General features: G+C 48.5%; 1 protein-coding gene across 2 annotated transcripts in view; it reads right to left on the bottom strand.

Annotated features, from left to right (window-relative positions):
* NPR3 (natriuretic peptide receptor 3) overlaps positions 1 to 12,668 on the bottom strand; it is a 70,111-nt gene extending 57,443 nt beyond the window's left edge. For both annotated transcript variants that reach the window (XM_037063134.1, XM_037063135.1), the window contains exons 1-2: positions 10,965 to 12,668; positions 1,579 to 1,701 (exon numbers count right to left, since the gene is read on the bottom strand). In XM_037063134.1, coding sequence (XP_036919029.1) covers positions 1,579 to 1,701; positions 10,965 to 11,718 — 877 coding nt within the window. In that variant the 5' untranslated portion in view covers positions 11,719 to 12,668. The remainder of the gene's footprint in view (positions 1 to 1,578; positions 1,702 to 10,964) is intronic.
* Positions 12,669 to 16,782: the final 4,114 nt, after the last annotated feature.

Below are 16,782 nucleotides of genomic sequence, written 5' to 3'. Positions count from 1 at the left end.
AGAGTAAAATAGACAGGATGGACACACTTCTAAATATCACCATGGCACTTTTATCTGGGTGACAGAATTATGGTAACTCACTTTCTTCCCTGTGCTTGTCTGTGTTTCTCAAACCTTCTGTGAGCCTCGTGTGTTGAAATGACCAGAGGAAAGGGAAGCGTGCAGATGGGAGGGACCCCGGGACCTGATGTTTGCAGGGCATTTGCCCATTCGCCATGCGCCTCCACACCCACTGCCTCCAACTCTATCTTTGCAGTGGCCAGTTTGCAAAATTCAGAGTAAATGTTTTTCATTTCATTTTTCACCAGTCTCCACCGCTATCTCAACGAAGTCAGTACTGCAGCCAACAATGTACTTACATTCTGATTTGGGGTCAAGAAGCGAAACTGCCACTCTGCTTGTGAGAAAAGGGGGGGAATGATTGTGGCAGCAGGAGGGAAACATCAGGCATTAATCCTAAAAGCCTCCCATCTCTGATTTATCCACTACAAGAAAGCAGTGAGCACTTTTCATTCCACAACTTTTTCTGATCAGCATGAGCTGTGTGTTTTACTGTCTGTATACATGCAATGTTTAATCTACTGAGTAAGCCAGGGTCAGAGTGGGGAACTGGGGTGTGTATTACAAGGTTCAGACCCTGTCTAACGCTCTCTCAGCAGCCAGAGCTGGAAAGAGGGGCTGGGCGCCAACGTGCCTTCTGTGACATGCAGGCTCAGTGCCCTCAACTGCCGCAGGGCAGTGTCTGAGAACATGGCCTGTGGCCTGACAGTGTCTACGTCAGAGAGAGCTCTGACCACACTGGGAAAAACGCTCGGTACTTGTGATCTCCATGAACTCCTTAAACACTCTTCCATCACCCTGGAAACTTTCCCAGACCCATTTGAAGAAAGTAAATGCTTTCAATCCAATCCTGTATGTTGATGGTTCGTGAACTTCTATATGGGAGAAGCGTAAGGAGCAGTTGTCAAAAATGACGGGAGCCTGGGAGCAGTGACTCTCAAAGTGGTATACCTTGGTTTTACAGTAATGGTTATTTTATTTGTCTCACAGCACGGCCCATTACAAACATGTGGGTAACACACATAAATATACATACACAAACACACAATCATGTACCTAAAATAAAAGTTTCATGCTACGTGTGACACACTTTGATGTGTTCTATTCTATTACATGGATATATTCTAGTCTATTCCATTCAACAACAAATGCTGCCCAAATTTCACTAAAATTATCCCAACTGTCGACCACGGAGGCAACCCGCAGTTGGAAACACACTAGGGAGGGGCCTTTAGGGCCTGGACTTGTGACCATTTGGAGACAAGTCCCTTGGCATCACAGGTACATGGGGGGTGGGGGTGTAGTTTGGGTTTGGGTTTCTCTCTCTCTCTCTCTTTCTCTCTCTCACTTGGGTGCTCAGAGAAGAAAAACTTAGAAATGATGACTGTGTTCAGAACCACAGACTTCTACAACCCTAGCTACAGAAATCAAACGTGTTGACGTAGCTCCCACTGTTGACCCTTTCTGGCCCCTTCCCGACACCCGGCCGCGCGCGTGGGGAGGCGGACTCGGAGTTACCGTAGGAAGAGCTGTTGAAGAGCTCGATGTTGAAGAAGGCGTAGTCTCCGCTGGTCATCCCGTGTCGGTGCGCCGCCAGCATGATGCCCCGGACCGTGTCGCCGCTGGCACACATGATCACCACTGGGGACGGAGCAACAAACAACACGCGTGAGACGCTGAAGCCAGGGGGCGGCTGACAAAGCACAAGGTACTTCCACCGTCCTCAGGTGTGAGGTGTATCCTCACAAATCACGTATCACAACAATTACACGGGCGGCAAACAGTAACTTCACAGTGGAGAAATCTAGTGGACGCCACCATAACCAGGCGATGGAAGCCAGAGTCACCAGGCATGGGAACGGATTTCTGAGCCTCCTGGTGTAACACACCCAGGGCCAAAACCGCCAAAATGGGTAGCCGGAAGCTAATCAGGAGGACACAGCAGCAGATGCAGCCTGGGGACAGTCTGTGGGAGAGCTGGCCTATGCTTTTCCAAACGGTCTATTTCAGGGGTGTCTAACTCGTTTTCACCAGGGGCCACATCAGCTTCTCAGTGGCCTGCAAACGGCCAAATGTAACTTTAGGACTGTATAAATGTAACTACTCCTTACCCAGGGGCAAGGAGGAAACATTCCAGAGTAAGAGACACTAAGAGGAACAGAAAACTCAGTGCAATGTGTGATGCTGGGTTGGATCCTAGACCTTAAAAAAAATAACAATAAAAGTCTTGCTATGTATTATCGAGACAACTGGAGAGATTTGAGTAGGATCTGTAAGTTAGATAATAGCATTCATTGCATTTGTGGTGATGTTCCTGCTTTTCATAATTCTACTGTGAATATATAAGTGAACATCCTTTTTCTTAGGGAATACACAACCACTTAAGGGTCAAGGAGCATGATGGCTGAACTTGCTCTCAAATGGTTCAATAAAAGATAGTGCCCTGGCTGGTATAGCTCAGAGGATTGAGTGCGGGCCTGCAAAATAAGGGATCTCGGTTCGATTCCCACCAGGGCACATGCCTGGGTTGCAGGCCAGTTCCTAGCAGGGGACACACGAGAGGCAACCATACCTTGATATTTCTCTCCCTCTCTCCTTCCCTTCCCCTCGAAAAGAATAAAATCTTTTTAAAAAGATAGTAATACTGGTGTGATACATATGTGTCCATGTTTGGAGAGGGGAGGGGAGGAGTGGGGAAGAGGGAGGGAGGAGAGAGGTTTGGAACGGTAAAGCATAGGCGGCAAAATGTTAACAATTGGTAAAAATCTGAATGAAGTCTCTACAGAGGTTTTTTCCTATATAATTTCTTACATCTTTTCCAAAAATGTAAAATAGTTTTTTAAAATGCTTCGAAAGAATCACCAGATTTGCCCAATGTGAGACAGTGATGAGCGTCAACTGCTTTTTAAACTTAATTGCAGGGTAAACGCATTTTCCTGAAAAAGCAAACTGGAGGTTTCAGGAGGACCCTTCGTTTGGCAAATCAGAGGACCCAGCACACTAGTGGCACGGGCTTCCTGCTGTCCTCATTTTCAGACATTCCTCCCAAGCTGTCTCAACATGCCTGGGAAAAGGTCGGCAAGACTCCGGCTCCCTGCCCATACCCTCTCAATTTTCATCCACATTGTCGGATTTGAGAGGCTTCAGGCAGCTCCAGAATGCTGTTGCCCGCCTCATAAGAGCTTCAACAGGCTGGAGTGAAGTGGGAACCTGGCCGTGACCCAGTTAATTGGATCATTGTTGCTGACCCTTGTCTCCATGAGGGGGACCACTGTGTTTTGCTGCAAGCACAGAGAGGAGAGGAGAGATCCGGAGAGGCCTGGGCGCTGTAACCACACTGTCACCGTGCAGGCCAGCTCTCGGAGGTGTGTGTGCTCTTTGTGAAAGCGCCGGTGCTGAGAGACGTAAAACAAACTCCATGCTGTGCCAGAGCTGCCTTGGCAACACCCGGAGGGCTAGGGCTTGTTGATATTTTGTTCACTGCAACCTGCATTGACCGTTAGATCACGACTCGGACATTCCTCAGTGCCAGGGGGCTCCGTGGGCAGGCTCAACGCTCTGGGGAAGCTTGTTTTTAAACAATACAAAACTCATGAAGAGCTGTCACTGTGGGAGTGGGAGTTGTTTGTGACCAGAAGTATAGTGACGTATTTGAGTTACACAGTCAGATTCCAAGAGGCCTCCGTGAGGAAGCTTTCAAAGAAACACCTCGTTACTCATTGTGACTTAGACCCTTGTTTTAGCAAAGTTTCAATTCTAGTCCCTTCCATTAAAAAAAGAGCCAAGGTGTCCCACAAAGTAGCCAATAAAGGGCTGAGGCCAGATAAGTTTGACGAGTGTGAATTCCAAGCGGGGCAGTCTTGGAATCGACACTCCCCAGGAGGGTCTAGTGGACTGGGGCAGACCGTCTGCCAGGCAGCCCTCATCATTTCCGATCAGTTCACCAGAGCACAGAGTCTGCCTCTGAAGCCCCAGGCACAGAACACATCAGTCTGTCGGCACAGACATGGCAGTCACTGCCTGAGGACAGAGTCCCAACAAGCTAACTCAGATGTTTTTACATCATCTGAAATGCACATTACTTCAACTCAACGAGAACCAAAACGGCCACAAACACATAACACGCACCTATGCATGCTCACTGGGGAGGAAAATTATAAGGAGTGGGGTGTCGGTGAGGATGAAATCAGATTCAGCTAAGTCGGTTGAGTGATTCAGGCATCAAAAGCCATCAGGACTTGCTAACTCTAAGTGTCCATCTGAGAGATATACACCCAGCCCCGGACCAAACAGCCTGGGTCCTCGAGCCAGAGCACGAGCTTCCCTACGCCCTGGCCAGGCTCCGTCCAACGCCAGCCTCGCTGTCACCTCTTTTTTTATTTCTACAGTCCTGGCCCACCTCCATCTCGATCCCCATCACCACAAAGACCAATTCCTCTGATGGACACCGTCCTTCTTCAAGTCCAGTGCCTGCCTAGATTGAGCATGATTGACCCACCAGCATTGTGTCCATCTGAACAGCTTTGATTATTTTAGATCTCATCCATTGTGTTTTGACCACGTGGTTTAACTCTCAAAAGGCACCTTTAACTTCCAAGTCCATGAGCAGGGTTTTGTCTTCCTTGCATAAAACCCATAGTGCACAATATGGTTCAGTTTAAGTTGCAGCTAGCACTCAAAGACGCTGGCAAAGCAGTCAGAGTGCAGAATCCTTCCGGATTTGGAGGATAATCCCTAATCTCTTATGGTTGTTTCATTCGAGCCTAATTCAACAGCAAGTATTTTTAGCTACTTGCCTTTACATAGTCCATCAGAAGATTAAAATAGTTTTCACTAAAATAGCATTCTCTCCCTACTCATGTTTCATCAGTTTACATAACTCATTAAACTACATACTTAAAATAAGCACAACTGGCATAAACAGATTTGGGGACAGCTCTTGGAAAGTATGTGGACAAGTGCGAGAGGTCTGCCATCATGCTCAGGGGACGGGTACTACCTGGCAGGGCGTGCCAGCAGTCAGTAAGGTTTAGAGAGAAAAGAGAGCGTCAGCTAAGCCTGTGAGTAGAGGTCGTGTAAGGCAGTTTTAAAACAGTTCTGCTTTATTTAAGTATATTTAAGTATATAAATACTAATCTGAGGGTCGAATTTTTAGAATTCTAAAAGGGGGGTGGTGTGATTCTAAGTTGCTGAATAGAGTTTTTGTCATCCTGCCCTATTTTCTCCAACTTCTCAAAGTCCTTGCTGTGGTCTCCCCCGTCCCCCACAACCCGATTCCCCAGTGTCTTCTGTAAGAGGCTCCTCACAGCCTCAGCACTTTCTTCCCATCACTCTAAGACCTGCAGAGAGAGTGCCAAGAGGTGGCTACGGAAGTCAGTTCAGAGAGCCGAGAACACTCCAGGTAGCATACCTGAGCTGGGGGTGGGCATCCCTTTCCCCGGGCTCCTGTCCCCACAGTGGAGCAACCTCTAATAAGCTGACACTCAGGGTGCCTTCGTTCACCCCTCTCTACCCCCACTCCCCAGGGGAAAACTGTCTGCCTCGTGAGTGGGAGAGAAAAAACGGGGCACGTTGGCTAGGCCCTTCTTCCCTCCTCTTCGAGCACACATTCTGGGTGACTCCAGTCATGGGGGAAGGGGCCTGTCCTGGGGGTGACCTGCAGCTGCACCGCTGATCGGCAATTTAGTGGATGAACCTGCCTTATTCTGAGAGAAAGTAACAAGCAGCCCTGTGGGCAGCAGATCTAAATCCATGTTCTCTAATAGGTTTTATCGATAATAAAAACAGTGCTTTCATATTGTCTGTGTGACTCCTACATCCACCTTCCACTTAAATCTAAACCTGGAAGAGAAAAGAGATGTGACTGTGTGGGAGCCAGGGGACATGTGCCATGTGCCGCGGATTGAAAATATAACAACAGCAATGGAAGGCCGAATCTCCACAGTGAACTTGGGAGTTGACAAAGAAATACCTGGGAAAGAGAAAGTATAGGGTATCAATCCAGGAGATCTAACATTCAAATAAAACAAACTCTAGAAAGAGAAAATGAAGGGGATAAAATCACAAAAGAAATAATTTAAGAAATTTTCCCAGAACTGAAAGACGTGAGTTCCTGGATTGAAGAGGCCTACCCTTCAATATCTTCAAGTGCATAAGGCAAAATTCTGGCATAAAAATATATCATAATGGAATGTGAAACAACAACAAAATAGTTTAAACAACAAAAATAGTCTAAAAATTTCCAGGAAAAAATACATCAAACAATAAAGAAGCAGAATCAATTCTAGCTTCTTAATAGCAACATTAGAATTTAAAAGACAATCCTTTAAATGTTAAGGGAAAATGATTTCAGACCTATAATTACATATAGTGGTAAAATAAAGAAATTTTCAGTCATTAAATGTCTCAAACTTTAGCTCTTATTCATCCTTTCTGAGAAAGCTCCTAGAGGATGTACTCTATCAAAAAAAGAGCATAAACCAAGAAAGAGAACACAGAAGAATCCAGCTGGAGAGAGGGGTGTGGAAGTTGCGGGATGATGTTGAAGAAAGAGCCCAAAGCTACACCTGTGCAGCCTGTTCAGAAAGTAGTGAACTTGAGCAGCTCAAGAGACTTAAAATATAAAATACGTAGATGATTGACTTATGAGTCCATAGGGAACTAAGCAAACAAACAAAAATAGACTTTTTAACCCCAAGGAAAACAAGTAGGGCAAGAAAGAAGTGTCAGCTAGTCATCTGTGTGGCTCAGCTACAAACAGCATTTAACGTAGACAGTGAATACTGCTGAGCTAACCAAAAATTACAATACAGTTGTATTGGAAGGATGACCGGAAGGAAAGCCTGAGCCTGTGGTTAACGGGGGAATAGACGACAACTAAGTCAGCATCTCCCACTTGGGATGACAACAAACAAAACCTAAAACTGAAAGAGTAAAAACTAACATGTGATTCGGAGGTCGGAGGCCAAAGACCTGCAGAAAGTGCGGTAAGAGTTGGGAATAGTTGCCTCTGGGAAGTGAGACGTGGGGAGTGAGAGGCAGGAAACCTGCTCCTAATGACACATGTGATTTTCTTTTTAAAATATACAGCTGTATCACTAACTTTCATAAAAATAAAATCTGTCTTTGAGAAAAAATACTGCTCTCTCTGGCCGTTGGTACACTATAGAGCGATAGGTTTCATTTGCACAGGAGAGGTCGCACCTTGGTTTTGATGTGCACAAAGTCCCACCTGCCCCTAAGGCTTCAGAAGTTCCACAGGGCAGCCTACAGGCTCCTTTTTCCTCCTGCTGTGTATACTGAGTGATTTCACTTACCATGGGTTCTTCGCTGTGAAATTCTGCTGATCAACCACTTGGGCATTCCCCCCACCTAATTCTAAATATACACGACTCTGTACTGATATGTCTACAGTCGTTATGCAGGCCCAGGTTGATGACATTATAATAACTAATAAGATAAAGCTATAGTTCTTCACACAGAATGCATGTAAAACACTTCTGGTTCTGTATCTTATATGTGGACAAAACAACCGCTGGCTTTTTACTGTTTGAAAAAATATTGTTCAACTTGCCTTTTTAAAAATAAATTTATCATTGAGGCTAGAATATTTAGGGGAGTAGTTAGGTGGCCATATAATTGAATTGGATTTAAAGAAAGATCTTTTTCTCTGAATAACATGCCCAGATGTGTGTATTTCAGTGATATTGTATGTTGGCTAAAGATATGAGAGGAAAAAACTTTAATTATTGACTTCAATGGTAAACTCCTAAAATGAAAGAACAATTAATATCCCTTAGTTTGTCTTTCTACAGTACAAAATGTAGGCAAATGAAATTTCACTCATGTTATTGTTTGAAATAGTGGCATCATCAGTGTTTCCCCTGTCAGAGATCCAAACGTGTGATCTGGCCCTGGCTGGTGTGGCTCAGTTGGTTGAGCGTGGTCCCACAAAGGCAAAGGCCGAGGGTTCGATTCTCAGTCCCGGCACATGCCTGGTTGCATGTTTGGTCCCTGGTCAAGCAACACATCCATCAGTGTTTCTCTCTCACACTTTCTCCCTCCCTTTCTCTCTCTCAAAACAAAAATAAGTAAATAAAATTTTTCTGAAAAATCGTGATCTGATTTTAAACACAAACTTCATTCTAAAAAAATGCTAAAAATATTCTCTCTAAAAGCGGTACTGGGGACTGTCTAGTTCAATGGTGTTTACTATAGAATTCTTAAAAACAAAATCACAGTCAGTTACACTTTTACACTTGAGTGAGCACAAACCAGAACCCCGAACATCAGCCTGAAGGGGCCTGAGCCTCATGCCAACTCGCCGTTCCCCAGAGGAGGAAACGCAGCCTCAGAAAAGGTAGGGGACCTGCCCAATCCAGAGCGTCTGCTGCTCGAATCCCAGGGTTTTTTCCCCGGGATCTGGTCTCTCCTCCGTCTAGTGCAGGTGACTGTCGCGTGTATAAACTGATAACCACGGTAATAAGACCGCACGTTTACTAAGCACCGCTGCGCCGGGGCTGTTTCAGCGCGTTTAGCGCGTTAGCTCAATTAATCCTCCCAGCACCCCTAAGACGGGGGTGCCCCCACTACCCCCACTTTACCTGAGGAACCGGAAGAAGAACAGCAGTTTAGTAGCAGTCCGAGTTCACCCTCCAGGGAGCGCCTGAGCCAGGACAAACACTCTGGAAATCAAACTCCACTGAACCCCTGTTTAACCCATTAACTGCTTATAGTAAGGTAATGGTGATTAGCAAAGGGTGAAAAAGCCCCACAGAGAGCTGTGTCATTAAGCAACATTTTCTCTTGAGGGTAGGGGATTTCTGGGAGGGAGGGAGGACTTAGGGGAGAAACTATTTTGCATTTCCAAACACCCCGCCAAGTCTCTGTTGGCAGCTGTCCTAGAAGCAGGGATGGCAACCTTTGTCACCTGCAAAAGACCCAGATCAGCCCAGCGAACCAACTCAGACTTGGGAGGGAAGGGAAATAAAAGCAAAGGGACTGGGAACATCGAAGAGGCTTTTGGAATTCAAAAATAATCCGCAGCAGCAGAACGCAGTCCAAACCCTCTGAAGCGCCCAGCCCCCCCGCCCCAACAATGCTGCCTTCCTTGGCCCCTCCCCTCAGCCACCCCTTATGAAGCTGAGGGGGCCCGTGGCGTAGCCGTGATCTGCCCTCATCTGGAATGACGGATCCCCTCAGCCAGGAATCCCAGGCCACGTGCTCAGAAATCACTCCTGTCATTGAGACTTTCAGAGCAGTGGCAACGCGGAGGGGCTGGCAGAGCTGGATCTTGCGGGTAGGGGGACACACCCCCATCCACAGCTAGCCCTGGGAAGTCTCCAACTCCTAGCTCCCGGCCCTGGAAAGCCGAGAGCCCAAGACTCGGGTTCCGGGGGCCAGAGCAGCCCGAGGTCTGCAGTAACCTGGGGACTAGGGGTTAAGAAGTAGGTGTGGGTTTCTCGGCGGGGCGGGGCGAGTCCGCAGCCGTTGGAGACAAGTGCCCTTTTTCATAATCAGCAAAGCCTGCGAGCCCCGCCTGCTTGGCTGGCAGGGATTCGGCGCAGACAGCCCGGAGTTCGAAAGCTCAAAACTTGGCCACGCATTCCCACTGTCAACACCTCCCGCCTCCATGCTCTGAAAAGTGCGTTCTCTACGAGTCCGAGGTGGCCGCAGCGCCAGCCTCCAGGGCTCCGCTGTCCACTCTCACCTGTTCCTGAGACTCTCAGCCTCCAGTCTCGCTCTCTCTCACATCCAGGGCCCAGCTACCGGGCCGTGACCAGTCGTGGGCCAGCCCCGCACCTGGCTCAGCCTCTGTCCACTTCAGTCTCCCGGCGTGGGGTCGTGGGGAGCTTTGCTGGGATTGCTTTGTTTACAATCCAGGCGTGAGCCGGAGCAGAGGCTGATTCCTCCAGCTCTCTCCTCCCCAAACCTGAATCCCAGAGGAAGGAAACTGCGTTCTGCTGTGATCTCAGCCCGCCATACCCGCGATCTACTCTGTAGTAAGAGGGACCGCATTGGGGGCTTTTTTGGTGCTGTACCTGCGACCACCTGCTTCCCCCACTCCCTGTAGCCATAGCCACCATCCTCAGCCTTGAGCTCTTCGTCCAGTTTGGTGCTTAGTCAAACCCCTAAAGACCTGAGCAGAAAACTTGGGGAGCACGTGGGAAGGAGGCTCAGCGCCCACTTCTCCAGAGCACGCTCCCGCAATGCCTCCTTCCCGGCGCTTCAGAGATCGTGATGCCCGACACGCTCCGGGAACCGAGTGTTGCCTGAGCCCAGACACAGCAAGGCATTTTTGGTAGAAACCACAGAGGCTCGTTTATAAGAGGCTGGAGGAGCCGTGGAAGGAATGAGAAGGGCGATAAATGAGCCTTTAAAAGAAAGCCTGGGTCTGTGGAACGAGCAGCCGGGAAACCCGGAGACCTGCGCTCGCCATGTGGCTGCGCGCAGGCTGCAGAATCTGCACACGCTTCTGCACTAGGAGGGGGCGCGCGTCAGGAAAGGACAGGGAACAACTTCTTTCAGCCACCTCATGCCTTCAAATCCTAGTCGGAGCAAGGCACCAGGAGGGTGGCCCTAATCGCTAACCTGGCGCAGGAGAGGGGAAGCAAGAAAAAACCCAGGCGGTTTGACAGCACCTGTCGGAGCTGCGAGTAAGACGCCCCTCCCCCAGGCTCCATCATGTCCCCGAGACCTTCTACGTACACCCCCCCAACAGCGATGGTCTCTGATTAAAGCTCGAGGCAGCCATACAGAGCACACCCGGGCAAGTCCCCAAACGCTCGCCCTCCCAGTCCTTAAGTGCGACAGGGGGGGAAATGGGGTCCACAGAGGAGCGGTGGGTGTGGAGTGAGAGTGGTTGGGTTACCTCCCGCAGGGGCCCGGGGCCCTCTCCTGCTCACCTCGCTCACTGGCCTGGATGTAGCGCACGATGTCGTCCAGGTCCAAGTCTTTGGTCTCATCGAAACTGTAGGAGGATGTGTGCAAACCCTCCTCCTGGAAGACCTCGTGGATCCCCTCGAGGGTGAAGTAGCAGTTCCGCTCCAGTTTGTCGTCGCTGTACACCAGGGCAGCGCGGCTCCACTGGTGGTGGCGGAACAGAGCGAGCATCATCTCGCCCATCTTCGCGTACGCGGGCGAGACCCGCGTGAGGTGCGAGTATTCCGTGTCCTTGTGCTGGAAGCCGGCGGCCAGCGCCCCGGCGGACAGCATGGGCAGGTCCCAGTGCGACGCGAGCCGGGCCACTGGCGCCGCCGCATATTCGCACACTGGCCCGAGAATGAGGTCCGGCTTGGCACCCCGCGCCGCTGCCACGCGGTCCACCAGGCTGAAGAGCGCGCGGTTGCCGCAGTCCGAGTCTTCATAGGCCACCTGGAAACGAGTGCCTGGTGGCAGAAGACGCTGCCCAGTCCCGTTGCCCTCCACACTGCGCAGCGCATATTCGATGGCCGGCCGTACACGGGCCAAGGAGAACAGGTAGGAGTCGTCCTGGGGCAACAACACCAGCACCTCGATCTTCTGCGGTGGCAGAGCTTCTCTTTCCCGGCGCCCGCCGCTCGGGACCTCGCCCCCGCCGCCGCCGCCCGCGCTGCCGGTTAGCAACGCCCAGCCAAGCAGGACGCAGGAGGAGAAAGTCCGCACCAGCAGGGACCGCATCGTGCCGCAGGAAAGCGCCTGCCCTCACCGCCGACTCGCCCTCTGCCCCCCACCCAGTCTTCCTCTTTTCTCCCCACTCTTCTCTCCGAAGTCCCTGCGCCCCCTTGGGCGCTCCAAGAAAATAAAATACCCCCTTCGATAACTCGCCAAAAGATAGAGAGAAAGAAGCGTCCTCCTTAGTAATATCACTTGTTTAAAAAAAAGAAAGAAAGAAAAAGAAGAAAAAGTTCACCGGGTGTAAACCTGTAGGCCTGTAAATATTTATATATACTTATTATAAATATATATATATTCGCCCTCCCTTTATATATGCTATTTTGCTTAGAGGTGGCTTCTATATGGGCGTTGCTAAGGTAGCTTTTGAAAGCTTATTTGTAAAAGAAAAAAAGTTAGACTTTCCAAGTGCTTGTAATTGACGGTGCATCTCCCTCGCGTTTGATCTCATTGATTCGCGCCGGTTCCTGGATCCATAACCGGCGTTTAAATAGCGTGGCAGCGGCGGAGCGTGTTACCACACATGGCGCGCCAAGGACGGCTTGTATTTCCAGCGGGTGGGGAGGTGGGGGTGGGGAGTGGTGGGGGTTGGGCTGGGGGAGCCTCTCATTAGCATTCTTACATCAGGACTCCTCCCCGCACCCCTTCCCTTCCCTTCCCATCCCACACTTGTCTCTAACCCTACTCCCCGCTGGCCCTCGGCCTTTTCCTTACAGCCACAGTCGCCCAGGTCTGCACCCGCGGGAGACCCCACCGCACTGCAACGCCTCCGGGGTCTCCGAGACCTCTCCCTTGCCCCGCTCAGGAGCGCTCACTCCAGCATTAGGCTTTAAAAAAGGAAATGCTTCCGAAAGGACACAAATGCGTGCAGGCACACTCACTCACATCGTGCAAAAATAAACAACAGGATTAGAGAAAGGGGTGGTCCTGAAAATTACTAGTTTGGGGGCAAAAAACCGTAGATCCGGTTCTCTCTTACCTCTTTCTCAGTCCGGCCACATTCTTTCGAGATGCGCGCAAACTCCAGCAGGCACGCGACCTTACCTGTCCCCCCTCCCCCACCCCCCGCCCCGCCCCAGCTCAAAGTGAGGGAACAGGGACCAGGGACCCTATGCTGGAGCCTCGATCTGGGACCTTGAAAGCCCTGCTAGCTGGGATGTTAGTCGCGCCACTCCTTCCCCAGTCTAGCTTCAGTCCCCTGCCACTGGGCTACCAGGGTTCGAGCTAGAGTCACTGCGTTGCGGGGATGACCGTGTCCCTGCGCACAGACCCTCTGGCGGCATACTTCAAGCAGGAAAGCAAAACTCGTTGCTCCCAAAGGCGAGCGAACGGTTCGGTTTCTGGAGGTGATAGAAAGTCTGAGAAGCATCTTCAAGAGGTCCTCCGAGCTTTGTTTGCTAAACCAGATAACTAAGTAAAGAGACTTTCTCCCCAAATCATTACCCTGAGGGTCCCCTGGGCACAAGCGCACACTCAGCTCCAGGTCTAGCGCTCAGAAATCCAACCACGTCTCCTCGGGAGCGCGCGAGACTGTGCTCTGGATTCTGCAGCGCCCGGAAAGGTCTTCCCTCGGAGACCCAGTCCTGTCACTGGTCACAGCCACAACCGCAGTAGAGACCAGGATGGAAACGGCCGGCCGCCGAGAAGTCCGTGGCCAGAGGAGTCCGCCGCGCTGCAAGGCCGGTCCAAACGGAGCTTGACCCTCTGAACGTGGTAACTAACACACTGAGGTCATTTGCAATGGGAACGTGCGACACTGGACAGGCAAGTTCTGAAACTTAAGTCCCACAAATTAAAATAAATTGAAAAGGTTTTAAAATGTCTTTCATTTGACTACTGGGCACCGTGTCCACAAATGTGTATTTGTCTTAGACTAGCGCCCTCTGTCGGCAGAAACTTGAAGCGAACTAATATCGCTGGTGCCCCCATCCCAGGCGCTGCCAGTTTGTTTCTCTGTCCGACTGTCTGTTTAAACGTCTGTTTAAACGCCGAGGCCAGAAAGAGCAATCCCTCTGGCTCTCGTTTGTGACCGTGAAAAGGCAAATAGGGATTTCCAGAGATGGGGCAATTTCAGGCATCAGCGCCCGCTGCCGTCAATAGCATCCTCCTTCGGTCTTTTCTGGAACGGAAAATGTAGTTATGGGTAACTTTTTATCCTCTGGATCATTGAAATTGCAGATTATTCACTATGATTCCTGATGGAGGAGCCTCTAACTCCTACGAGAACTTTCATTTATTTAATTAGAGCTGCTAATCAGTAAGCAGAAGAGGCGTCTATTCGTGCAAAATTTAAATCCACAAACAAGGTAATATGCACAGTGGAAATTCAAACTTAGAGCTTCACAGCAATTAAATCCTTTCTGCACTCCTAGGAAGAGAGAGAGAGAAGGGGGGGAGAGGAGGAAGGAAATAGAGAAAGAGGGAAAGAAAGAAGGAAGGAAGAGAGAGAACAATGGCTAAATCCAAGGGTCTTAATGGCTTTCCAAACCGGTTGCCTGGAGACGTCAAGGAACCGGGGTTTCCTATTACTGCCGGCTCTGCGCCGCGTCCTCGGAATGCCGGCCAATGGCGATAGGGTTCTGCACACCGTGAAGCCCGGGCTTACTCCGGAGTCTGGAATCTCAGTGGCACTGGGCGTGAATGCCTCCCCCCTTCGCAGGAGCTGCCCAGGGAGCAGAGGGGCAAAGGGTCACACGCAGGGCAGTGAGTGTACGTTTGGGGATCGGCCTCTCGGTGGCCTTTGGATTAGAGCTCTCCACTTCCAGCTTGTCACTCAAGAGCACCGACAAACCAGGCTGTGGCTGGGAAGAGCCCCTGTACCACTGCCCAGCAGAACCAGAAACGCCAGCGTTACCGCTCTCGCTGACGCTCAAAGCACCCCTTCAAACTTTCCAAAGAGCAAAAATTGGGATTTTTTTTCAAAGTTTGTTCAATGAAAATAGGCACCAGAGGATTGGATGACCCACTGAGTAATACAAGTAGACCGATTTTTAACATGATGAGTTTACTTTCCATCAAATTAGTTTTTTCCCAAGCTTCTGAAAGTCTGTAAATATTATGAGTGCCACAGAAATCTTCAATCTGGAGCCTGGAAAAGACCTTAGAAGTCACCCAGCCTGACACCCAACACTCTCTAGATAAAGAACTGAGGCCCAAAGACTACAAATGGTGTATTTAATAACTCTTCATCCCCGAGAATATTTTCATGTGGAATTGGATTCCAAATAAAGCATGTCCCACCTATGACACCACGTAAAACAGGGAAGAAAGTCCGCTTTCACTCTAAGTAATAACACTCTTTATATCGAAACTTTACTTTGAGAATATACAGCACAGTAAAATTGCTAATATTTTATAATAGAATTTTTGCAATGTAAAAATCACGAAAATGAAAGAAACCCAGAAAGAAGGGGAAAAACAAAAAAAAATGAAGTAAACTCATCCCTTAGACTCAATTTTAAAATATTGTTCCTTTCCAATCTAAAATACTGAAAAGGGGGAGGGGAGCACTTTTTTTAACATTTGAAGAATTGCTAACTGTTCACTGAATGCGTGCTTTCAGGCTCCAATTGCTGGATGAAAACAAAAGAAAGTCACAGAAAACAAAAGCAAGCCGCAAAATAAAATAAAATTAGCCAAATGAAAGCCTAAAGGCAACATTAGCCCTAAACATGGTGTGACAGAAACCAATACTTCTTATAGGATTTAGAAATGTTCTCATCAATATCCACAAATCTTATTTTTTTAACTTTAAGTTGCTAAAATAAAGTGGCAAATTTTCTATAAATTATATAGTTATTAGTTTTTCAGCTCTGTGAAACAAAACCAGTGTCTATATTTACTCTCCTGCTACCAGGAAAAGCAGCATTATGTAGGGAATCTTCACGTGCGATTCTTTGAAATGTGTTCGAAAGGCTACCAGAGAGAAGTTTTCTCCACCAGCTGTGATCGTCTGTATGACCACCTCCCTCAGAGTCCTGGTGGCAACTCTGAAGTGAGAGCCCTTGCAGATTTCCAGAGAGATTCTCTTCTCCCTTTTAAGCCAGCCCTGAAGTCACACTGGAGAGTATCGCTTGATGTCTGTAGCCTGCAAAGAAAACCTTCAGAGGACCGAATTGTTGAAAACACACTTCCCCCTAGAGGCAGAAAAGATGAAAGAATATTACGCATAACTCCAGAACATTCCAGTAATGCAACGAGCATTGAGATCTTATTTTAAATATAGTTGGTGTTTTAGAAGGAATGTTCATGATGCAGGAGAAAGATCAGTGAACGCCAAAAATCTGAATTAAAACTTCACACACACCACTACTGACTTTAATTGGTTTATTTGGTTGTACACTGCATTATTTCTGGGGGAAAAATTTGAAAAGACACATTAAAAAATGGGATTTTAGAAAAGTTTCCTTGGAGCAAAATGCAGCCATTGGGTCCTATTCTCTTAGATGCTACTTTGTTTTTTAAGCCTTTACTAATGGTTCCAAGCTCAGCAACATTTTCCTCCCCTGAGTTTCCATAGTTACCAATCACACTCCATTTTCTTTCCATCTACAGAGAGGTGGTCTGGGTGGAGATCCAGTCTATGGAGAAGTATGTTGTGGAAACAGCAGGCATTTGGAAGTCTCCCCAATGTGTCCAGAGGTTACCGCCTAGCCTCTTTGACCTTCGCTTTCCTCACTTGCCTCGATTTTCTTACTTCTAACACAGAGATAGTAATATCATCCTGGTGTTGCAGAGGGGTCAGAACTGATGGGTGCAAAGTGCTTCGAGTAGAGTAGGAAATTAATACATGGCAGTCCTTGGTATTATAGTTTCTTTAACGCCTGGTAAAGAGTGTTACATACCAAGTATGCGTTCAATAAATGCTTGTGAAATAAAGGAATATTTGAAATCCCAAAATAATATGGCTGAGTGTATGTTGTTTGGAGTTAGCTATTGCCTAGCCACAATCGATCTTATTTAATAATGTTGGTTTGGTGACAGTGGCCTTCCTGTGGGAATCTCCTTGGCCATGACTCTGATATTGGCCCTGGATTCCCACACTCAGATATTTCCTGGTAAGCTTGAGAC

This window comes from Sturnira hondurensis, unplaced genomic scaffold (assembly GCF_014824575.4).
Source record: "Sturnira hondurensis isolate 20B ecotype Veracruz unplaced genomic scaffold, ASM1482457v3 Scaffold0014384, whole genome shotgun sequence".
Classification (NCBI taxonomy): domain Eukaryota; kingdom Metazoa; phylum Chordata; class Mammalia; order Chiroptera; family Phyllostomidae; genus Sturnira; species Sturnira hondurensis.
Note: the sequence above shows the minus strand (reverse complement) of the source record. Positions and strands in the feature narration are given on the sequence as shown.